The following is a 24,960-nucleotide window of genomic DNA, read 5'->3' on the forward strand; positions in this document are numbered from 1 at the left end:
ATCTGCGCATCTGCGCATCTGCGGACCTATCGAATGTCTAGAGGGTTGGTAAGTAAGTAGTAGGTATTTCGCCTGCGGGGTTTTGCACTGTGTCCTTTTGAATGGTAAGATAGGTAATTCTCGCAGTGAGAAAAGGTGAAAACTCTTTAATATGACTAATGGGGCTAGTATAGTTCCATTACCTGTGCTGGTTTGGGACGGTCTAGGAATGTCCTCCCTTAGTGAGTCGCGTCAACGTTCTAGACGAATTTTCCATATTCTAATTTTTCGGTCACTCAAATCAGTAACTCAAAAGCGAATCTTCTTATCGTGTATCGTAAAAGCTGCACTCCACAACAATACACATATGACTGTGGTTGTTGGAGTGACATGTCAACTCCCAGCCGTGACGTAATTTTATCATTGATTTGAAATTGAATTCTTGGAGTTGCTGGAGATGCATAGAGCCTGGGAATAACTGGTCTATGCACAGGATCTCGCATACTTTCAAAAATTTTATACACGGTTTTGGGAATTCATTCCGAACCTCAGCGTCGTTCCATGATTAGCATTGTATGCATGGGACCCCCGCCGGTTATCCACAAAGGATCTTAGGTTTCTTCTTTTTATCATTTTCGGTATTGCATTTTATACTTAACTGAGAGGTGTGGCGATAACTTCCTCGCTGCGTGACCCACAGCCATTCAGAATAAAGCTATCTATTGTACTCTTCTCGTTTTGCAATCGAGCTTGGGACCGGCTATTTATTTATAAAGTTATTACATATTTATTCGAACTAACTAGTCCCGGTGTTATACCGTCAGACTCCTATTGGTTCCGATCTCCACAACACACCCTTGCTGATGTAAAATTGGATTTAAATCACTCAAAACAACTCAGAACTGTCACTTTTCCCACGTGGCAATTGTGTTTTCTATGGCATAAATAGTTTCTTAAGCAATGTCTATTTAATCTAGTTCCTCTTACCCAATATTATAAAAATACTATTCTACTTCTTCCGTTGACATTATGTTCATTCATTTATCATCATTTTAATCATGACCATTAATACCATGACTTTATGTCACCATTTCGCCGTATACCCTTTCATTTGGTATTTCGCATGGGCAAACGAAAACACAATTTAGGCCCACCGAATTTACCGAGGCGTGAAGCGAAACTTGACTTGATTCCCGTCCTTATCATTGCCTTGGGAATTAGTAAACTCATTCATTTGAAGCAGGCATGAAAAGGGTGAGCCTTTGTTTTCACAAATTTCGGACGAAGAAACAGGTGTCATTCTAGATTAACTTTCCATAACCAGAACATGTAGGCTAGCATTTGAAATGATGCATGACACGGGGCTGTTTCAAGGATAATTTTTCACTTGAATGTCAGTTTTACTCCCCTTCCTCTCCGAATATAACGCAGTAATTCAGAAAATAGCCTCGACCCAATCATAAATAACAGAACATTTTGATAAGGACATAATTCAATTCGATAATTAATCAAGATTAATGAACTTCAAGGGCGAGTTTATCCAGCTGCGAAATGGGGCCGCGGGACAATGCCCATAAAAATCAATTGTTCCGTATATTCCTCCTTGCCAAGTCATCCTGTTACAAGTTCAAAGTCATAAAGCTGCAGCACAACCTGCTTCCTTTTGAATCCTTCGAACATCCCTGTCCCACACCTAATTTAGCATTAACTTCCAGTTAAGCTTCTTCCAGTTTTATTGCTTTAAAGTCTGTACATTTCAGGAGCACTATGGCGGGCGCTTACTGTGCGAGGAATTTAATTTAGGTCAGGACCATAAAAGAGTTATGATACTTGAGAAACTTCCAAGCAACGCCAATAACGATGATGTTTAATAACTCTGGAGGATTAGGAACAATGTTCACGGAAACTGATGAGGTAAGCACAATTTTAATGCCAACCGAGGAGAATGAAAATTTGTGATAAAATTACAGAAAGGAGCAGCAAACAAGATCTGCGCTTGTAATTTTGCTTTTGTGGGTTCGTTTTTCTTTGATAAATATTTAAAATGTCAAACTGAGTTAGAAGGATATTGTTGCAAAATGTGTATAAGGCGACGCAAGGAAAGGATTTTCGTACCAACTTTTAGAACGGTTTTTAACCGTTTTAATAAAGACGGTTGCAGATCCAAGTTTTAAGATAGATAAGATAAATAGCTAAATCTTTCTTTTAGAAGGGTATTTGTGGTATTCACTTTCGTGAAGTAAAATGACCGGATGAAGCAGGGTTGAGAAAGGGGGGGGGCGAGATCTAGAGGCAATTATGCTGAGAAATTTCATTCCTAGACCCTAGTTGTTGGCAAATTACAATACCAGGTTAATGTCAAGAGGAGAAACGTCATAATTGCCTCCACTTATTTATCCTATAATTCTATGTTTCTTCCTTCTGCACGAACTAAGGCATTCGATAGTATGTGTAGAATTAAGTACCTTGATCTGTTAATAGGTTGCGATGCAACTTCTGTGTGAATGCTCAACACATTTGCTGGGACAGTACGAAAAGCAATCCCAGAAGAGAGAAGCTATTTGATTGAATCACTTCAACTGATCGCATGGCGCGCCCTACGTTCGTAGGGCCAAGGAGAGGTGAAATAATTGACATAACGATTTGCACTTCGATGATGTTGGAGTTGATTAGAGAACAGACTATAATGTAAAGACGGAAACGTAAGAAAACGGATTGGATAAAAGTTGATTGAACTTCTTGGCAATAAAGTGGATCTTCTTCGGGGACTAAGGACTCCTTTGACGAGAGAAGATCAACTGGAAACTCTGAATCGATCACTTTTATAGTGCTTTGAAGAGGCTTGTCCGATTACCCGAGACCAAAACGTGTCCGGATAGCTCAGTGGTTAGAGCACTAGGCTATCGTAGTGGGATTTGTATCGTGATTTGACGTCGAACATCAGTAGATTCAGCTGTGTTCCTGAGTCAAATCAGGGTAATAATCTCAGGTGAGCGCAATGCTGACCACATTGCCTGCTACAGGATACTATCATCCTGTAGTGTACCATTACGGTCTTGAATCAAGTGCTCTAACACGCTTCAAGGCGCTGATCCAATTGGATTGTTGTGCCAACGATTATTATAAAACGGAGCCCTGGTGAAGCCGAGAACGGCAAAGACTCAGGAAATCAATCAGACGACTTCTGAATAGCGCGTTTAAGAGCAATAAAAATTTCAACTGGTTAAACTTTTGGGAACTTACAGCGTGCATATAAGAGGCTCCTAAAACATTTTAAGTGAGACTCTTTTTGAGCTGTGAGGAACTGAAAGATGAAAGAGAATTTCAAGGCTGTCCAAAGTCCTTAAAAGGGATGAGTCGACCAAGTAGGGTAGGATGGAACTTCACGTTGAGTCTGTACCAATGAAAAATGAGAGCAGATGGCATCGATGGTATCTACACAGCGATGCTAAAAGAGGTTTAGAAAGTACTTAAATCAACCTCTAAAAAATATTTTTCGCAGATTGCTTCCTCTCGGCTACTTGCCTACTTCTTGGCAGAAGGTTAAGGTAGTCTTCATACCTAAGCCTGGGAAAGATCACTATCCTAATGCAAAGAACTTCAAACAAACTCAGACAAATGTTTGGAAGGACTGGCTCAGCGTCACATTCCCGAGAAGGCACTAAGATCGCACCTACGAAATGAAAAGTAACACGCTTACCAACGTGTAAAAAGGTAGTGAGTCAGCTCTTTTGTCGCAAATATAGAGGATACAACTGTGAAAGGGGAGTATGTGATGGGGTCGTTCGTGAAAATTGAAGGGGCGTTTGACTGTGGGCCTTTCCAAGCATGGGTAATATCGCCAGAGAGCATGGTGTTAATGAAACTTTGATTAAGTAGATCTATGTTATACTCACGCAGAGATTGTTCTGTGCGGAAGTGGGTGCTGATCGCCAGCAACAGCAGATGCGACCAAAGGCTGCCGCCAAGAATGTGTGCTATCGCTGTTTCGCTGGATTATGCTAGTTGATTCAACACTAACTTCAAAATCAGGATATGTACGCCCAAGTCAATGCCGATGGCATGGGTGTGTTAGTTGCCGGTTGGGATCTCGGAACGGTGGGTGGGAAATAACCGCTGATTTGATGCAGATGCAAATGTTTAGTAATTCCAAATAAAAACACAATGATATTATTTACAAAAAGGACGAAATTGAATAGTATTTGTCTTCCAGAGATGAAGGGTAAAAATTTCAACTCTCTGGAGTAGTGAAATATCTGGGAGTTATTCTAGACAAGAAGCTTCCTTCGGGATAAACATGCGGAGGTAAATATGAACCGAGCTCTCACAGCTTATGTGCTGTGTAGACTCACCTTTGCCTCGACATGGGGGTTTACACTTCAGGTAGTAATGTGGATATATGTATGCTGTTATCATTAGCCCGATGCTCACTTATTCATCGTGTTGTGGTGGCCTTAGGTAAGACAAAAAGAGTTTTCGCTTCAAACTAACTGGACTGCAATGAACTGTATGTATGGGAGTTACCGGTGCTATGAGCACGACGTCCGGCACAGCCCTAAATCTGTTATTCAATTTACAGCCTTTAGATATATACATTTATTGAACAACCACACACATAGATTAGATTAGAAGTGAGAAGCAGAGAATATTGGAAGAGTTAGTGGGAGAACTGAATCCGCTTCTTACAATGCCGTCTAACTCTCCAAGCACCTGTTTGCTACAAGCTATGAAGTTATCCTGAAAAAAGTGAGAAGTCCTAGCAAAGTGCGTGGCGGGATATACGGAAGTCTTCAACACCGATTGCTCAAAAACATAACAGGGATTTGGATCTAAAGTCTTGATCTCAAATAAATACGAGAAGTGGGTTTTATTTCAGGCTAAAGTATCTGTGATGCTAACGGCAGCAATCTGGGTGATTAACGAAGGGTTGAAGGGTGGCTGGATTGCAATCGACAGTGATTGTCAGGCTGCACTGAAGGTGTTGGGCATTCTTTTGATCATCTCAATAATCGTTCAGGAATGTATAAGCCGATCGAACTGTATTTCTATATTTAATACGATGAAACTACTCCTGGTCATTGTGGTGTAGAGTTAAAAAATCTCGGATCGGAGGATTCATTTTCCCCCTTGCCTAGAACGGAACTAGTAATTGACTTTTGCCTCTTCCCCATCTTACACACACACAACTCTTGCATCCACTAACACGAATGCTGAGCCTACAGTCACCATATAGTAATCTGGTACTGCTAGGTTTCTCGCAGTGGGGTCTGGTTGTGGTCACAAAATTAATCCGTAATTTTAAAAAAATGCCGACATGGTAAGCGTCATGTCAAACCACCACGACGTAACTACAACATTTAGGATTTTCCACTTTCTGGGTTTGTCGTGTGGCTATCGTGGCGTTCACAACCATCCGATACGCGTTTAAGGTCAACACCTCCTTTACGGGGTTATGGGATCTGACATCCACATTCATGGCGTCATTTTTCCTCTCCTCCGCGAACCTTGGACTACCAAATATTTTTTTTTGTTAAACATGGTGTGCGGGAACGAATTCGGTCTGGAGACTTCCCTAATACGTTTCGTTATAAATATTTTCTATAACCATCGTGCTCCGCCAAGTTAGGTCGTAATTTAATACACCACGGGATCAGTGTACAAGGGTCCAACGGCCCTTTACAGAAAAAATTCTTGCACAACCCGTTTCTAGTGCATTTATGGAAGTCTGTCGTCACTTGAGGCAGATTAATTCTCTTTTCATAGTAGAGATTATACGCCTCACTCGTGAACAGATGTAGGGAGATCATTTCCACGATAACTCACACTATGGTCTAATATGCCCACTATGTCGAAGTCAGTCTTCTTTGGTTCACAGTGTCCGCCAATGCTGCGGCTCAAACAGAAGCCGGATATGGCTAGATGGACTTCAGAATCTCTTCGGTAAGCAGTTTGTGACTATTTTGGTCCTTCGATATTAGATGCCATCCTTACTAGGGAACGATTTCTCTTGCACATACGCCAAGTGCTCCTTGAAGTTGATCGATTGCAAGACAACTTTATGATCAGCAACCCAATGTTGGCAGTATTATTTTTCCTGCAGTTCTCGTCTGCCAGGTCTCGTGTGACTATTTGTAAGTATAATGTTACGCCTCGACGTGCTTGGTACTAGAGTAGAGTTACTGCCAGGTGGTCTGCAAAATGAATCGACTTTATCTTTGGAAGGTAAAGGTTAACCACTCAATCATGCATAACCTTCCAAAGCATGGGTAGCAATACGAAACTTTGGGAAACAAATGTTTTTATATTGTATACTTTCATACTGTATTCGTTTCAAGAAAACCTCTTCCAGATGAAATTCGTGTGGATGTCCAATACTCCACAAAGGAGAGAACATTCTATCATGCACGATTGGAATGTGCTTATTAACCACTCGGGCCTGGCCTTAGTAGTCAACTTCAGGGCTTTTTTCATAATCTTCCTAAGCTGTAAGCCTTATTATTTACAAAATGTGTAACATATACACAGATCCTTTGTACTTCCTCCTCGGTAACCTCAGGGATCGAGAAGAAGTCGAGTGAGTTGGTATTATTTTCAAGGAAGTCCTAGCATTTTTTTTCGGCTTTCGACATCCCGGTTATCTTGCTATTTTTCGAAGTCTCTTGACTCGCAAACAAAATAATTTCAACGTCGACATTTCATAATTCTACCGGTTGTTCGGTTTTCTGCTGTAGTGTAACGCCGTAATGACATTTGCAGGTTAACATACCTTTTCTATTGCTGTTGCCTACGGATTGCAACTTGCTTGGAAAGTCGCCAAGAGTATCTCTTTCTCAATAGTTCTGGCAGACTAATTGACTACCCCAGTTTTTTGCTTCCTGCCCAGGGTTGTTGCTTCTTCCTTCATTTTCGATTTCTAGGAAAATGGCTTAGCGATCGGGACTACCGAGAATGCCATTGCTTTCTGTATGTCTTGTCTTTTACATTTCCATATTGAGGCGTGTGCAGACGTGCCCCTTACCCAAGAAGCGCTACCTCAATGTTGGTTCGGTTCAAAAATTACCGTTAGGGCTGTATTTGACTCTTGAATAATTTGTTAAAGCAGATCCTAAGCTGTCTCAAGTGGTTGAGATTAATTGAATCGGCTTCAGCTCCGATATGCCAGACACCTACCACCAATTATAACGGGCCAGTGATTTACACCCTCTTTCTCCTCGCATAACAAGCATCATACATTTCGTCTGTAATTTTTGATGAGGTGACCTTCGCCTCGTATTTTCTGCACTTTTTCGATCTATCATATTAACGGGTGTTTTCTACCACAAAGTGATTGAAATCACGGCATCTTTAGAGTTACCTCCTCCCTGACTCTGCCCATGACCCGGCTTTTGTCTTCCGATTAGCATCGCCCCTATTTCATTTGCCGCTTTTAGGCCTACTTTATTTTTGCGGGGCGCTATCAGCGTTTCCCGGGTTTTCTACTGCTGTGCTCTAACATAAGTGCCTTGTGCCCCTTACCAAATTCCGCATGTTTCCGTAGATGTTCTAGATGAAATTGGAAGAAACCGTCTATCAAATAATGGTTAATTTTCAGGCCAATGTCAGCCTATCAGCCAGTTGTTAGGCCTATTCAAAAGGCAAATCTACTGTTGATCACAGTCAATTTAATTAGATATTCGTGGCCGTTCAGTCGAAATCAAATTAATCCTGTCACCTCCGTGTGATCGAGCCAGAGTTATGGGCTAATCAATAATGCTGTACGCGTCATCAGTCTAGGTAGTTGCACTCCGCATAATATATAATTCCCAAATTGAGTGCGTCATGGAAGGACTGCCTCTAGAGTATGTTGTTTTTTAGGGCGGTCCCGTTGTTGGAATGAAGTTTATCTGCATTCTGACCAATTAGATAGGGAATAATTTTGATGGGCTCAGCTTCACTTTTAGACACGTGAAATAGAAGAATTGCTGAACAGGTCGTAACAATGATAGGTGCAATCCAAAATGACCTATGGGCTCACAGAGCAGGAGCAAAATTTGGACATAAATAAGGCATAATCACGGACAATTTCGTAGAAAGTATAGAGGATACCATAAATACCTACATAGGCTTAAACTTTCCTTTTCGTTCTTTCATAGTTCTAACTATACAATGGGAAAGAAAGGCTATGGAGGAGATATGGGATACAACAGAAATGTTGAGTGTGCCGCGCAGCCTGTTTAGCGCGCTTAGATACTGCCTCGTTAGCTTGAGAGATGCCGGCATTGATTACAGGGTGTTGATAGCGGGGTGGCTATTGGTCACAATGACTGTGTTGAGCTAGGGGCCCATATTGTAGTGGCGTTACTTGGAAGACCGTACTTATGCCAGTTCGATTTCGCAGATCATCCTTGATCCATTTATAATTAATACCGTGTCGGAATCTGGGAAAACATTGCAGACACTTAAAGCCAGCTTGGATGTCATGTAGTCCATTGGGAATGCTCAGAGTTCCGGCGTCATGTCTTCTAGGATGCTGCCCACCATTTTAGCTTACATCACTAGGGAATATAGTGTATCTAATATGAAAGTCCAGGGGAGAAAGTGTAGATGCATACCCAGGACATTTACTGGATAGGGCAGTAGAGTCTCAGTGGCACCAGCAAAAATGGTTCTTTGAATGATATTAAACTGAGTTCTATTGTGTTTCCTGCGCACACAGTAGAACTGTATGCTAGAATGTGGGAGAACGTGGTGCTTATATCCAAAAAACCATTCTCGGCCGGAGACCCCATTTTCCCACGAAGACCTTCTTCCAACATTAGAAGGCTATACTGCTCAACCTCCAGTTTTTAGTTTACTTTCAATATCACTACCAGATACTTTAAGTTGGAGAAAAGTGACAATGTCGGGTAATGTCAACATAGATGTATGTCTGAAATTATGAGTGATTAGGCAAGAAGTCAGAGAATGAAGCTACAGACAATTATATCCAAATAATATTATGGACAAATGTGAGATAAAGCAGCACAAGAGCTTTATGAGTGGCATGAGGGTTACCGACATTGTATACTGTGCCACGGTATTGTATTGCATTACAAAGTATGAATTATGAATTTTATCCAGAAGGATCATAGCCTCGTGCTCCAGAATCCTGTTCTGTTTTTTTCTTGATGTAGATATATCCTGAGCCTCTCCAGACTTTTCAGAAAGAATAATGTTAAGCTGATCTGTCTGAAATTCTTTGATTGAAGTCCTCAAAGCACAGAATAGTAAGTTTCGCTTTTCCATTGATAAGCACCGCTCTCTCGGGGCTACAATTTTTCAAGCCCCCACTCCACCACCAACTCTCTTCCTCCTACTTCTGTCACATGTGTTTGGGCTGGTGTTCTTCCAGGAGGGTTTGTATTGGCTCAACTCTCGAGTTTATTAAAGTTGCATCCGCTTCGAGCAGTCCGTGCGGGCTCAGCAATGAAATCCGGCGATGTGGGTCCGACCTATTTGCACTTGGCGAAACGGACGCATTGTGATGTCGGTGCCACCTGTTGCCTCGTAAATAACTTGAGTCTCAATAGGCAAATCCACATGGGCCTTGCCCGCACGTCGAGTTTGAAGGAGTTAGTGCTACGCTCGAGGACTTTGAAAGGGCCAATGAAGTCGATGTGGATGGTGTGAAAGCGCGTGATCGACCGAGGGAATATGCCTATTTACTTTTTTACGTGCTTCTTAATCTTACACTTCTAGCACGCCAAGCACTATCTAGCTCAAGAGTTTACGTCCTTGTTTATGGACGACCAGAAGCATTTTCTGGTGATTAGCCGGTTTGTCGACCTGGTGCCCGACTGCGCAAGACCGTGTACTTCCTTGTGAAAATAAACTGGAATAAATGGCCTAAGTCGCTTGTCTTAGATCCCGTAGAGTAAGTAGGCATTTGAGCCGAAGATAGGAAACTCTCTGAGCTTCTATTTAGAGTTTGTCCCCAAGTTCTAAAGTTCTGTGTCGTCTTTCTGTGCCTGGGCATATAATGGGCTGCGGTGGAGTAACTTGCTGTAACTGTAACTTCCAAAATTCATAAAAAAGCGTCCGCAACGACGTCGTCTTTTCCAGACACGTGTTGGATATCGAAAGTAAGCTGGCTGATGAAGCTCAGTTGCCGAGTTTGTCGGGCTTTTGTTTAAACACGAACCTGGGGGCTTGTGGTCCGTGAACACAGTGAACGGCCCTCCCCTGTCCGGATAGCTGAGCGGTTAGAGCATAAGGCTATCGGCACGGAAGGTCACAGTTCAAATCTCACTGGTGGCTGTGGAATTTTTAATGTGTTTTGACGTTGGATAGCAGTCAAATCAGTTCTGAATGAGTACCTGAGTCAAATCAGGGTAATAATCTCGATCGAGTGCAATGCTGACCACATTGCCTCCTACAGTGTACTGTGGTGTACCGTTACGGCCTTGAATGAAGTGCTCTAACACACTCCTTGAAGTGATCCAATTGGATTGTTGCGCCAACAATTATTATAATTAGATATTATGCTCATTCTAAAGAAACAGACATTACCTATTACAAAATAATATATTTATATAAGCATGTATATAAATTGATCGTACACAAACATATTTCCGATTCACTTCGTGCATAAATGTGTACATATGTACATATAAAGTACATATAATGAACACCGTTGATTTAATGTATAAATATATCTGAATTCTGCACTACCCCAAAACTTCATTTATATATACATATAAATACATGAAGAGTAATTGAAATTGATATATGAATGATTAAAAATCTAAAATGAAATGTTTCCCTGCGACTTCCCCATGTGAACTCGCTTTGTTGTGGTGTTAACGAATTGTTATGTTATGATGACCTCATACACGTTTTAGAATGCATGAAATTCACATAAAATGAGAAAGTTTAACCTTGTATACCTTTGTTAATAATAGTTGGGTTTCCTTCAAACTTCCCAGAGTCAGGTCTTATGTTATCTCTTATACCACTACAATTTTGTACTTCTAACATGAACTTAAGGTTTCCGGCAAAATTTCTAAAATACGCTTACATACTACAGGGTGCGGCAGCATAACTTCCTTTTTTAAAATGCGCGCCACTCAGTTACTTGATGTCATAGCAGAGCGCTAGTGGTCTCGTTCAAGAGGGGATACTGTAAAGTTTTGTCCCGACACGGTTCAGTCGCCATCATGCGTTGGAATAGTGAGGAGCGTGCCTTTGCCGTTGAGGTTTAGCGGGCATTTCGGAATCGCTTTAATTTAGCTCCGTTGGCTCCCGTTCCAGACCCCAAATCAATTGTTACATGGGTCACTACATTCAGACAAACTGCAAGTGCGACAAAAGGAAGAACTGTTAGATCACCTGAGAACGTTGAAGCAGTGAGAGCGTCAATGATGCGATCGCCACGGCGTTCTGCGCGCAAACACGCATCTGCCCTTGGACTATCCGATCGTTCTGTGAGAAGAATTCTTCGTGATGATCTCCATTCTCATCCCTATAAGATGGCGATAGTGCAGGAACTTTCAGAACGTGACTTCAATTCTCGGATGAACGCGTGTGAGCTTCTTCTTGATATCGTTCCCGAGGGTGCTATTGTTTTTTTTAGCGATGAAGCCCATTTTCATTTGTGTGGGTCGGTTAACGAACAAAACATGCGCTACTGGGCTGACACCAACCCTCGAGAATTGCATTAAAAGTCTTTGCATTCACCCAAAGTCACAGTGTGGTGTGCAATTTCCTCGCTGGAATTATTGGTCTCTGGTTTTTTGAGGAAAATGAGGTTACAGTGACAGTGAATTCGGACCGGTATGTAAACATGCTACAGAATTTTTTTTCCCACGGCTAGAAAATTTGGATTTGGGGGACACTTGCTTCCAACAGGACGGTGCAATAGCACACACTTCAAGAGCATTGATGGCTGTTTTGAGGGAACACTTTCCAGAGCGCCTTATCTCTCTCCCGATCTGTCCCCTTGTGATTTTTTTCTATGGGGTTTTTTGAAATCCCGTGTTTATGTGAACCGTCCAAGAACCCTACAAGATTTGAATACCAACATCCAAGAAGAAAATGCCAACATAACACCTACTATGCTAACAAGAGTCGGTTTACGCAATGTATGGAGAATGGGGGACGTCACCTAACAGATTTGATCTTCAAAAGAATGTAAATAAAAACTTTAGACATGTACCTACATTATAAAAAATAAATAAATATTTTCCGATGCATACAATAGTTTTTATTGAGTTTTGGAAAAAGGAAGTTATGCTGCCGCACCCTGTATTATCAATTGGAATTGCATATTGAACCGGGATTTATTTTGTGATTTTTTTCAGATTTTTCAATTAAATAGTTTCTGAGAATGAGACTTGTTGCATTTTTTGAGGGTCATATTTTGAGCCCCCACTTCCTTACATTTCACTCGATATCAAAAATGGGGCCAGTTTCGAAAAGTGCTAATTGAGCTCTTTGATTTGATAGCCACATGGGCACTTTCTGTGAAAAAAATTTGGCACCTCCTTTTCGCATGTATGGGGAGCTCCCCTTAAAGTCAACACAAAATGGCGCCACTTGTCGTATATAAAGGGATCCACAGGCTACACGCTTTAACTAATTTTCTTGACAATCGTTCCAGTCGTTTCCGAATAAATCGGGTCTGACAGATGGACAGACAGACATCGACTCGATTCTAATAAGGTTTTGTTTTACACAAAACCTTAAAATACATACATACCAAAAGAAAAAAAAGGACTTCAAAGTGGTTACGGGGTCTATCAAGGACTTGTTCTGCAAATCCACTACCATAGTCGTAAAGTGAGTCCGCGCCTCATATGGGGGTGCTGATACCCGCCTAAACGAAACCCCACGAGAATATTCGACGAAAACCAAGTCTCACATCTAACAGCCTGTAGCCATAAGTGGTTACTGGGGAGGAATTCGCGGTAGCCAGCTTGAGGTTCTGGAGAATCAATTTATTTGGGCGGGTTGTGGGGAGAATCGGCACTTCCGCTCCAGTCTCAATCAGAAAGTAATGTTCGCTTAAGGGGCCATAAATTGTAAGGCGACTGGGTACCATGCATTGTGTAGCCGCCGCCGAAGCTCCCAGCGAAACTAATGGGTTTGACCATGGAATGGTAAATTTAATTGCTTTATCTGCAAATGTGCGGTGGTGCCAGCAAATTGTAGATTCCCTTGTGAGCCTCGGTGTGTGCCTACCCGATCGCCCTTCCGGGAGGTAAATCGTAATCGAGATCTACTTTCCGGACGCAAAATACTGCTTGTCACTGCCAGCTTCGAAGTTGCGGCCACCATTGCCTCCATTGAGTTTGGGAGTTCCGCCAATTGTTCCGCGGTTGTGCCACCATGGGGCGCGGCGACAGCGATTCCGAATCCGCGCAAGCTAAAATTCTCTCTCATTTCTCGAAACAACTGGCTGGGGATCCGATCGCCCAATGCAAACTCTGTCAGCAAGTGATTCAGCTTAGCTTCCTCCTTCCTTGCGGATCAACTGTCCTTCAACCGGAAGTAGCTGCACTCATTGAGCACGTCCCGCGATTGCATGATTATATTGCGTCACGTCAGATGCGACTTCCGCGACTGAAAATTGTGCCTCTAGTTATTCCTTGCCTCGGCCGTGACTTAATCGCTTATAATCCCCGGTATCTGCCTCTTCTTACCATTTGGAGGGTCAAAATCCATAACATCCATTTTCAAGTGTTGGACACTCTCAGTGTAGTAGTGAACTACAGCAGGACAAGGTACATCCATTGAAAGAGACGCGAGTCATTCCGCTATTAGGTCTTTACCAGGAAATCTATCTATGCGGTTAGAAATTGGCGACAAGCAAGAAGTTATGAAGAAAATCGATATGGAGTAGTTCTACTGAAAAGGTGATAGGAGCTGGGTAACGGCCAGTTGAGAAGCTCACGCGCTGGTTGGCTAGCATATTTTAAAAATTTCCAACTGAGATAAACAGGACAGACAGACAGACAGGTTGGCAGACAAACATTTTCTATTGTTTCACGTTAAATTTTCACCTTAAACAGTTTTCTCATATCCAATTGAATTCAATGACAAGAGATCGATATGGATATGAAAATAAAAATATCTGAAAGTGCTTTGACAGTTTGTGTTTTCCCACTTTCTGCATTGAACCTTGCTAGTATATTTCTACTTGTTTCCATGTAATCAACTGGATTTCGCTGGCGCATGGTTGATTTATATCATTTAAATAAGTACATATGTGGGTCCCCTCGAAAAGGTTATAAGCTGACATGAAATTCTTAAATTGCCAGCAAGTTTGACAGAAATTCGTAGGTACTGACGGATAACTTTTTTGAATAAATAAATGATTTTTCTAGTTCTAAATCGTTGTTAATGCTTATCCCTCTATTGATTCATAAACATTTTGGAGTTAACTTACCTAAACTTAAATCATACGCGCAAATATAATCTGATGTGGTGAATTGATATGTGAGTGCAGTTTTCCCAACTCCCGACGCTCCGAGCATGGCAATTTTGTAAGCCGGAATAGCGCTGTCCTGTCGGCCGACTTCCTCAGACGCATTGGTATTTCCTCGCACTTCCGTGACTTCATTGTCCATCGTTACATCCACTGATGTTCGGGACGCATTGCTTTATGGAAAGAAAGGAATTTATAGAAATTTAAGGAAACATATCAAAATTTTTGTATCCACATCACGGTAAGCAGCAACAGTATTTGCCCTGATAAACCTAAACCAATTTAGTTCAGATTCCGCTCCTTCATTCCAAATTGAACATCAAATTCGGGGGGTCTAGGTTTACCGAAATGCTATTCCCTTTGTGTTTGAACGATGGAAGCACGGAACTTCAATTTGGCTGTTGGGGAGCATCGTTCCAGATGACAAAATACGAAAAATACAGCAAATTGAAAAAGTGCTTATCATATATTCATTTCGAACGCCATCATTTATTCACATCCTTCCAGTCGATACACTTCAAACACTGTTGCTGCCACCATTCAAACACACAACTCCCAAGGCACCAATCGGATATATTTACCTATTGTTCCTGTCCCTCCCACTGGTGGAAGTACCTGTTGAAGTTACCGAATTTATTGAACGGGACCGTCGACTCCTGCGGAGACATGCGAACATGTTAGAGAAAATTCAGGTTAAGGAGGCATCGGTTTACATGTTAAATGCGAAGCAATCGCTCCCTGTGAACGGAATTAACTCACCTCAAGGAATCGCCCAAATTACATATTCCATGCGATGTTATGCTGAAGCTGCGGAGTCTGTAGTACTCGATATCCATGTCGGCGCAGTGGATGGCGGCCCTTCGCGTGTCTGCCAAACGGGGCTGTAAGGAAAAGGAGCATTGTTAAAAGGAAACATGGCACCTCACCACCCGAGCAGTCATACTGATTCAGAATTCAATTTAGGGAGTAAGAATTATTGTCTGGCGGAGGATTGATGATGTGGCATAGCAGAAATGTAATGCGTCCCGAAGAGGCACAAGGCAGCCATGCTAATGGAGGCAGGCGTAGGCAGCCCATCTGAATAGGAAATTCAGGCTTTTTGGGCAAACGGAACGGCAAATGCTTATGAACACCTTATTTAGCTAATTTGCCTTAACGACTTTTAGCGGCTGCTTTGCAGTAAAAACAATAATTTGACGCCATTTAGGTATAAGGCGAAAACTGGTGAGTCGGAAGTGGAATAAATGCGCTTGTTTTGTTGATTTAGGTCATGTTTTTACGATAATCGAGTCTTGCGATATCGCACTCAAACGGGCTTACATCACGGATTGGAAATATACTCAATTCGAAGCAATCATATTCGTATATATTCTCCCCAGTAAAAGTAAGATTTGGATGCTCAATTCAATGGAGGAATGAGCCAAGTTATTCACATCACATTGTGTAGTTAAATCAGCTTGGATTACCAGTGAACAGGATTTGTTGCCGTTTGCGTTTTGTGTAAAACAAAACCTTTTTAAAATCGGTTTACTCTTTGTCTATCTAAATGTTTTTTTTTTTCGTTGGACGGTGCAAAGCTTTAGAAGCTAACGTCGGCTCCTGCCAAACGGTTATGTGGAGCTCCTACCCACCAAAACTACTTACTTCTCGTTCCACTTTTCCCGCGGGACACCCACATGCTATTATGTCTATTATGTCTCGGGGCAGGATCAGAATTAATCCTGCGCTCGTACTCTTCTTTCCTCCTTCTAGCTGACTTTCTCCTGTCTGAGCTTCTTATGGATAGCTCCGATCACCTTTTGGACTCCGCTTCCATTTTAACATGTGATTCATCACGCTTTCCGGGATGATGTGCTCCCCAGTCTTCGCTTCTAATACGACTCTTTTTACGAATATCCCATATGATTCTGCGTGTCCACCAGCCTTTCCTGCCACTCAACGATATTTCCGTTCCGCTTGGACAATCGTCGACGGGCAGAAGGTGAGATTCATTCGATCATAAAAGCGTTGTCCTTCTCTCGCCAGAATATCAATTGGGTTCATCCTTGCTATCACGCAGGTCGCACGCTTCGTTGGATATTGTTCGATATGCGCAACATATTCGGAGTACAGCCACACTTGGGCTGCATATAGCAATATTGAGCTGACCACCCTTGAAACAAGAATGCGATGGCCCGGCCCACCAATATTCAGTAGTATTCTCGCCAGCAGTGTGCTGGTGTTATATGTCCTAGTTCCTGCACCCTCCACATGTAATTACGCTTAAATACTTGAGTGCAAGCTGGGAATGTATTCTCTGTGTCCCAACTTTGATCTTTAGAGACGTACTCTTCCTTTGCTTAGTGATAAGTCCTACGTCTTATGCTCTGTGAGCGATAGGCATTCTCTAACGAGGACTTAACGTCATACACTGTTTCATTGGCGTAAATCTCGACTTCATCGAGGAGGTGTGCAACAACCGTCAGCGACCACGCCGGTGGGGACCTTTAACATCAGCACTCCGTTATAATTGTTCACAAGAGTGGTCCTAGCACGGACCCTTGTGGAACTCCGCATATTATTTGGTATGAATTAGGCTCATCATCTGAATCGCAGTACAGAACTTCATCTTGTGGATCATTGGAACTTCGACGAGATCCATTTGGTCAATAGCAAGACTAGCGGTATTCACATTTTGTGGGGAATGGTTCGTTACTATTTCGTCTAGCAAGTTAGGGCAAGTAATTGATGGAGAGCGTTTGCCTTTGATTTTCTACGTCTCTGCTTGGAGGCGCCGCCTCAGAGGTCCAAATCAGCTTCCTTACACAGTCACTTGAAATCCTTGCTTCCACTTCTAAATATATGCAATTTTTCTTGCGCCTCTTTGTATTGTTCATGTAACTGATTCTATCTCAGATCTTTTTCTGCTTTGTTGACTGTGTCTTCTAGCCTTAAGGAAGGCCCTGCGGGAGATTCCGAGGTTCTGGTTACACCAAAAGTTCGGTGCCCTCTCCGGAAACCAGTATACGGTAGCATGGATGCGTCGCATGCTCGACGTAACTTTCTACCAATTTCGAAAAATTTATTTTTGGTGTCCCCTTCTGGCGTTGTGTTTCCGCGTCCTCGTCAAACCTGTTGATTTCTAAACTAATGGCCTTATGATCTGTGTGAGTGTAACATTCACGAACGTGCCACTGGAGATCTTTGGCTCACGTGTCACTAACAAATGTGACGTTTATCACCGACCCCATTTACCTTTTTCGGAAAGTGCTGACGCATCCAGTGTTTGCTAGAACGATATCCAGACCAGTAACGCTTGACCGCTTGAATCCCTCACCACCCTTTCCACCATTGATTGGAACTCCTCCCTCATTAGACTTGGTGCCGCATAGCTGCTTTAGGTAGATATACCACTTATTTTTGCTCGCGTGAAGCTACTTTCGAAGTTCTCCATTATTACTTCTGTGACATGATTTCGAATTTCAGGGTAAACTTAAGGGGGCTCTAGTCAGTATTTAAAAATTATACTTACTGTAAATATGGTAATAATTAACGATTTTGGTAGGTTACATCTAGACGTAGCGTCAGCTATTTCGAATGCGATGGGGTCGCTTACCGAAAAGGTTTTCAAAACTAGCTACCCGCCCACCAGCGACATCAGTGATTCCTATGTGAAAGCTTTGTCGAGGATGTTTTCTCCCTAGCCTGAGCGCTGAAACTTTGGCGTCGATATGGTGTTTAAAACTACGAGCCTCGTTCTCGCCGGCATTTCTAGAACCGTTTTCCGGTCGGTTTTACAGGTATGCATCATTCAAGTACCCCTCCGTGCCCATAAAAACTTCCTCCAGAGCATGAAGTCTGGGTCAAAAGGGCATCGTCTCATTTGGTGTTAGATAGACGCTGAAAAGTGTTATCCCCAAATGTGAAATCCAGGCAAAGTCATCCAGTCGGTCTTGGACAATAGCCCTAAGGTGGGTGCGGTTCCGAACTCAGATGGTAGCGGTACCTGGAAAGTTAAGGTTTCACGACGCTTGGCCTTTGTTCCGGCACTGTTCACTGATAAGTACTGGAACAGCTTTTACCTTACCTCGTTAACTCTCCCTTGTGTTGCCGGTATCCGCCTTCCTGTCAGATCCCCGGCTGGTTGCTGACATGTGCCCATAATCTAAGCATCTGCAGAACGTGATGAGGTCTGGTCGAATCGTATCCTGCATACTACCACCGCAGCGAGTTCTTGATCTGGAGAATGCACTGAGGTAATACCTATCCTGGCATTAGTTACCTATCGACATTCACACTTCTACTTCGCCGTTTTCTGTGAGACAGTCATGATCTCGGATTTCGAAAGAATGAATAGGTGTTACGCTAGAACCAGGAGCCTTCTGCTCTAATAGCCCCTTCACCTTTTCGCAGAATGTTTGTTGTCTTCGGACCTAATTCTATGGGGAATCGCCCAAGAGTTCCACAAGGGTCGTCCCTTCCGCCGTCGATTTAATGAGCGGCAAGTCCTCCTCCGTCTCCCCATCTTTTCTTTCTGTTTTAGGAGCTTGTATTCTTTTCCAAGTTGAACCGATGTTTATCCCTCCACTTTAATGAAAACTTAATAATATCTAGCCAATTCGTCCGGAATTCCAGGTAAAATTAACAAACCAGGTATGTTTGAAATAGTTTTCTGGCATGTTTTTTGTATTTTACAAAGTTCTCGTAATTAACAAAGTTCAATATACAATTTCAAAAAAGTGCTCTTATTATAAATCCGGGATATTAGAAATTATACTGATTTCCGTCCGTAACTACTTTCTTTCTGCACAAAACTCGTTCTTTTCACAATGACTGCTAACTGTCTTTTTTAAGGTTTTGTGTAAACACAAAACCTTATTAAAATCGGTTTACTGTCTGTCTGTCTGTCTGTCTGTCCGTCTGTCTGTCTGTCTGTCTGTCTGTCTGTCTGTCTGTCCGTCACACGCATTTTTCTCGGAGACGGTTGCAGCGATTGACACCAAATTTGGTGGAAAGCTGGGAACTGTGAACGCTCGCGCATACAGTGAGTTACATCCTTTAATGATGAATTTAAGCGGGGGTCCCCATACATGCAAAAGGGGGGTGTAAATTTTTTTTTCATCAAATATAGTCATGTAGGGTATCAAAATCAAAAGGTCTCGATTAGCACTTTTCGAAGACGGTCTTAGTTTTGACATTTCTTGGAAAGGTGGGGAGTGCGGGGGGTTGAAAGTGACCATTCCTTTACGGGGGCCATTCTCAGAAACTACTCAACCGAAAAATCTGAAAAAAAACAAGAGGCTGCCACTGTATGGTGCCTGGGCTCCGAAATACCTTCCACACTGATATCTGCACAAATAAAGTTAATAATAGTATATTACTATAATTTTTAGTAATTCGCTGCAAGACCCCCTTAAGTTCATGCTAGGACTGCGAAATTTCGCAACAATATAGGATATAACATAGAGCATGATCTTACCAAGTTTGGTGGAAATCGCACTATTACTAACAAAGTTATAATACGTCAAAGTTGTCGCTTCTTTGCAAATTCAAAACTATGAATGTCAATATCATCCGAAAGTGGATATTCTCACATAATATATGCATATATTACGTGCTACGTACTAAGAAATACACAAAACCTTTCGTACCTGAAGCGTCCAGCTTCCGGTTTCCCGACTTGTTTTACTTATTATTATTATTTTTTTTCATCTGACGTTTCTCGTCACCTACTCCGTTCTTCACTCTTGTAGCGAGGTCTGAACTGAGTGGAGTGACGTCATCTGTCCGGTGATATTCGCGACAGTCGAAATAAATTTCGAATGCCGCGAATCCTGCCGCGCCACACTGTCCTCCACCATTCGTGTCCGCCGTGCCTTTAGGCAGGCAATTTTCTAATGGCGTAGCGTGTTGTTCCTACTCGTCCTATTTTACCTTCTTCCTTTTGGTCCTTCAGACTCCTTGGGTGAAGTCTCCTTCAGATTCGCCTTACTCTATTTGCTTTTCAACAGTTCGCTCTGGGACCGATTATATCAATCCATTTGCCGCTTACGGTGCCAAAGCAGAAATACCGCGTAATTTAACTTAGATGAACAATGAAATTCCCAAGAGCCGTCTTTGTAAGAGAGCCGCCTTCAATATCTACAGCAATACGCTCTTCCAAATGATACAACAGCACAATATGAGGAGACATTAAACACTTTTGTGTTGAGCATTATGAATCCTTCAAATAATTGACGGCGATTTCAATACAAAGGGTTCGGAACGGCACTTGTGACGAAATCCAATTTGAAACTTGGAGGGGGGCATTGTACTGGTCAACGTTGGAAGGGTATCACCTTCATAGGTAGAGGGTTAACGCCGGTCGTCGGTTTGACATACATCAGCACCTCGTTTGCAATGGTTTGGTCTGAAGGATGAGTGAACACGACATTGATAGTGACCACCCTACCATTTTTCTCGACATTGGATATGGAGGAAGCGAAAAATTAGGTCCATTGGGGAGAAATTTGATTTCGACCAGAAGGGAATAACGATGGAAAGATGTGTCAGCGTGAGGCTGAAACATGCTGCACTATAGTACAATATCACGGAGATGTTTGCACTTCAGGAGGAAACCAAACTGCATATGGAACCAGGAAATGTCAACGTCCATCCTGTCCACGAGCGGGAAGACTTTGGCAAAAGGAAGAGTGAAGCTGATACAAGAATGAGGAGTTCTTAGAAGTAGCCTTAAAGAAGCCACATGGAAAAGGAAACGGAATAGGCTTCTAAATTTGCAGATAGCATGCGGTGGTTGCTGGAAATTGGCAAACTCAAGACGGCCTGAGTTGTCTGTCAGATTTGGGAGAAAATATCTCCTGCTATGTATTTGAGATTTCCGAAGTACGGTCATTCAGATAAATCTCAACCACTTCAAGGCTGCACACGTTTTTTGAGCTAGCTAATCGAAGAGCTCGATCATTGTCTCACTGTAATCACGGAAAACTTCAACGGATGTTCTACCGAATGGTAAAGCAAGGGTGATGGTATTGCCTTTTCTTCGCTGGAAATTATGTTTGCTAATATCGGAAGTACCTATACCCGTAAACCCCCGGGGTAGATATTACCTTCAAAAATAATATGTTGATTAGAAATATTATCTGGTGAGTTAGTGAATACTACCGCATAGCGGTAATGGCTACGTTGAAAGTAAGCAGCGCCATGCTAATCAAGTGTCTAATTTTACTGCGAAAAATAGTGCTCACTCTTTTCCCACAGTAAAGCAAATGCTATATTGTGATCGAAAGGTATTCCAACAATAACAGAGGATGGGCTTGCAGTTTCTTGCAAGAAACTAGGGACTACAAGTCTGGACGAAATACCGAACATGACGTTGAAGGAGGCGACAAAAGCAAAATCGGAGCGGTTATTTTCAACATTTATCATAGTACCTGTTTGGATGAGATTATCTTTCCGGGTCAGCGGAAAAAGTAGATGTTGGTGCTGCTACCGAACAGTGGAAAACCACCTGATCTAGTCTTACCATCCCACTTGTTTATTTTACACTATGAGAAAACTGTTGGGGTGCTTGCAACAGGCTGCTAAACTGTACTGAAAACAGGAGGCTTGTCCACACACCAGTGCGGGTTTCGCCCTGGTCGATCGATAGGAGATGTTATCAACATAGTGGTCAATCTGGCAGAGAAAGTAATTGCAGGTATAAAGTGGCTTAAAAAAATATTGTGCTATCATCACCCTCGATGTGAGGAATTCCTTCAAGTCAACGCAATAGCAGTACATAATAAGAGCCATCAGGGACTCTTTCGAAAGCCTTTCTATGACACCGTTGGTAGAAGGCGGAGTGCTTGAAGGATCGGTTTTCGGTCCTCTAGTCTGACCATGTGCTTGCCCTCAAAATCTCACTACATGCTACCGTTATTGGCTACTACTGACAACATTCAAATTGTGGTAGTAGGTAAAGATCTTGAAGATGTTGTTGACGGGAGGGCTGGTATCATCTGGGTTAGCTATGGTGGAACTCAAGACTGAGGATGCACTAATTAGCAGGCGCAGGTTGAAAGAAATTCTAGAGTTTCGTGCTGGACAGTATTTGATACACTTAAGCTATCCGGTTGAAAAAGATGAGAATGTGAATCTAATACTGGAGGATCCAAACTACCGATGGGGCTGTTTCTAACCAAAGTGTATTCATTCATCCCTTTGTAAGCAGAATCACTTTCGACAAAGGCTTTTGTGATCAAGCGAATAGGAGGAAATTATCTGCAGTTTATTATTTGAGTGCACCAAGAGTTCCTAGTGCATTGCGAATAAAGTCAGACGAAGTAGTTTTCGTAGTTACGGAACGGTGCCCGTTGATATTTTGGTAAGTTGGAACTGGAATAATTCTCACAAAAGAAGAAGAATGCGCAGGCTGATTCCAAATATCCAGCTTTGAATTATGCACTGGCATGGAGGTGTCCACTATCACTTGACATAGTTTCTGTCTGAGAATGGTGGTATTTATATCATTTTGGGCATGAGCGAATGTCTAAATGAAAACGAGTAATTTGAATTTCTTTTAAGGAGACCCTTACAAGTGGAGACGATCATTCCACGTATGCTTGAATCAGTAAAAGTGTCGAATGCAGTTATTGACACCATAAGTTGTATTCTGCAGCAGTTTCGAAGGTGGGAGCGCTTACAAAAAATGGTCAGAGGAGGGAAAAATTCTGATTGTGGGTGAAAGCCGATGGGTCTTAACCTACCCCACAATGTATGATAATTTCTGTAGATAGTTCCGTGGTCATAGTGGGTGAGGAGAGGTGGGTTTAGAGGAGTAAAGTTCCACGCTGCGGCCTTCGATGGTTTTTATCTCAATAAAAAACAAAACAGCCAAACAGGCAGATAGGCAGGTAGAAGGGTCTATACGGAGTTGCCAAATCTCCCGTCAGGCGCGTCCATTCGTGCGAACAAGGGATCGCTCGGAGGATGCGATATGGAAGGGGTGCGCATAGGCGCGTACTTATTCGTAGGCCGGGTAGGTGGGAATAAAAACGTCCACCCGTAGGTTAAAAATCGGCGTGGAAATAAAACCAAACATGGAGAAACAGAATAAAGTTAAAGTTACAGTCTAGGGCAGCTTCCGGTCGTCGATATGCAAAGACCGCAGTGCTCTAGTAGTGGTAACTTTGGTTGTTGTGGCATCAAATGTTGCAGCCACGATGGAGAATGTGGAATTTGCTCCATTGGCAGACCCATTCAGAAAAAGCTCGATTTTCCACAGATCTCCACCCTTACAGTCACGAGCCCCGCAAATGAAAGTGCTACTCCCAAGGAGAAGAGTGTAGTGAGATACGAGAAGGAGGAAACAATGCCGACTAACTACCTGCGTGCCGTAGGATGCAGCCATCAGGACCTGCTTTTGTTGCATTTGCAAATTCATCAAAGAACGCAGAAATATCCATTAAAATATAAGGGCCATAATTAGAGGTATTAGGTTGGCGTACGGCAATGCCCAGGATGAAAGGGGAGTGAAAATATCGGGCGAAAAAATAAACCAGGCAACACAAGTGGCGCCCACTTAACATTAGGGTGAAACTAGTCAACTGGCCAGCGAACTCCTAAGAGAAAAAAGGGGCTCAACTCCCAGAAAAGTGGAATTAGTAAGGAGCCTTAAGCTGCTGCCGAAACTCAGGTAGCCGCCATTTACAGGAGAAGATGTGAACTCCCTAAGACGCATGTGGAAACCTGGAGAAAGGTGGCGGTTCGGAAAAAGAGAGTGAGGAGAATGATACGGCCAGGGGTTATTAACATCTCCAAACAGGGGTCATACGCTGACATTCCCAAGAGATTGAAGGCAGACCTAGAAATTACCAATTTGTGGGATAATTTTAGGCTCATTAGAAGGTCCCAGAAAAGATACCTTAGGTTGGAGTTGAAAAAGTCCAAGGATATAATGTCAGATAAGATCTTAACTGAAATTGGAAAGTCCTGGAGACAGGAAATTAAAATCAGGGCTAATAGCCCGGTATATAGCCTGCAAGGATATAGAAGAGGCCACCGCGAAGAAGGATATTTGCGAGCTCTTGGAAAAGGAGTTCGAGCTTATTGGACATGAAGAGTCAGCGGTAAAGACGCTACGGAAAGCCTATGGTGGCACGTAAACTATATAATGAGTTTCCCAGCGGAAACAGCACTCAAACTGTTGGCAGCAAAAATAGGCTGAAACGGTGCTTTAGATGGCTTGGTTTCAGAAACACCGCGAAGACATGTTCCAGTGCCGATGACAGGTCGAAACAATGCAGGAGGTGGGGAGCGGAGGGTCACATCAGCAAGAATTGTGGAGAAGCCCCGCTCCCTCCCACATCCATCGGACCATTGCAGGCAACTGTAGATGTCCGCACCTTCCAAATGAACTTAAAACAAATCAACCTCCACCACCGCCAGGCTGCGTAAGATCTACTCTCGCAAACCATCCGCGAGGAAAGTAGTAGTTTATTTTAATTTGTAAAGCAAGAGTTATATTGGTTGAGGAGGAGGGTTCAATGGAAGACTATTGAAATTAATGAAAGAAGTGC

At 42.6% G+C, this 24,960-nt stretch overlaps 1 protein-coding gene across 2 annotated transcripts in view; it reads right to left on the reverse strand.

The window, feature by feature from the left end:
- LOC119658466 overlaps nucleotides 1–24,960 on the reverse strand; it is a 267,894-nt gene that overhangs the window by 16,085 nt on the left and 226,849 nt on the right. For both annotated transcript variants that reach the window (XM_038065880.1, XM_038065881.1), the window contains exons 7-9: nucleotides 15,182–15,303; nucleotides 15,004–15,078; nucleotides 14,384–14,595 (exon numbers count right to left, since the gene is read on the reverse strand). In XM_038065880.1, coding sequence (XP_037921808.1) covers nucleotides 14,384–14,595; nucleotides 15,004–15,078; nucleotides 15,182–15,303 — 409 coding nt within the window. The remainder of the gene's footprint in view (nucleotides 1–14,383; nucleotides 14,596–15,003; nucleotides 15,079–15,181; nucleotides 15,304–24,960) is intronic.

Source organism: Hermetia illucens, chromosome 5, assembly GCF_905115235.1.
Source record: "Hermetia illucens chromosome 5, iHerIll2.2.curated.20191125, whole genome shotgun sequence".
Taxonomy (NCBI): domain Eukaryota; kingdom Metazoa; phylum Arthropoda; class Insecta; order Diptera; family Stratiomyidae; genus Hermetia; species Hermetia illucens.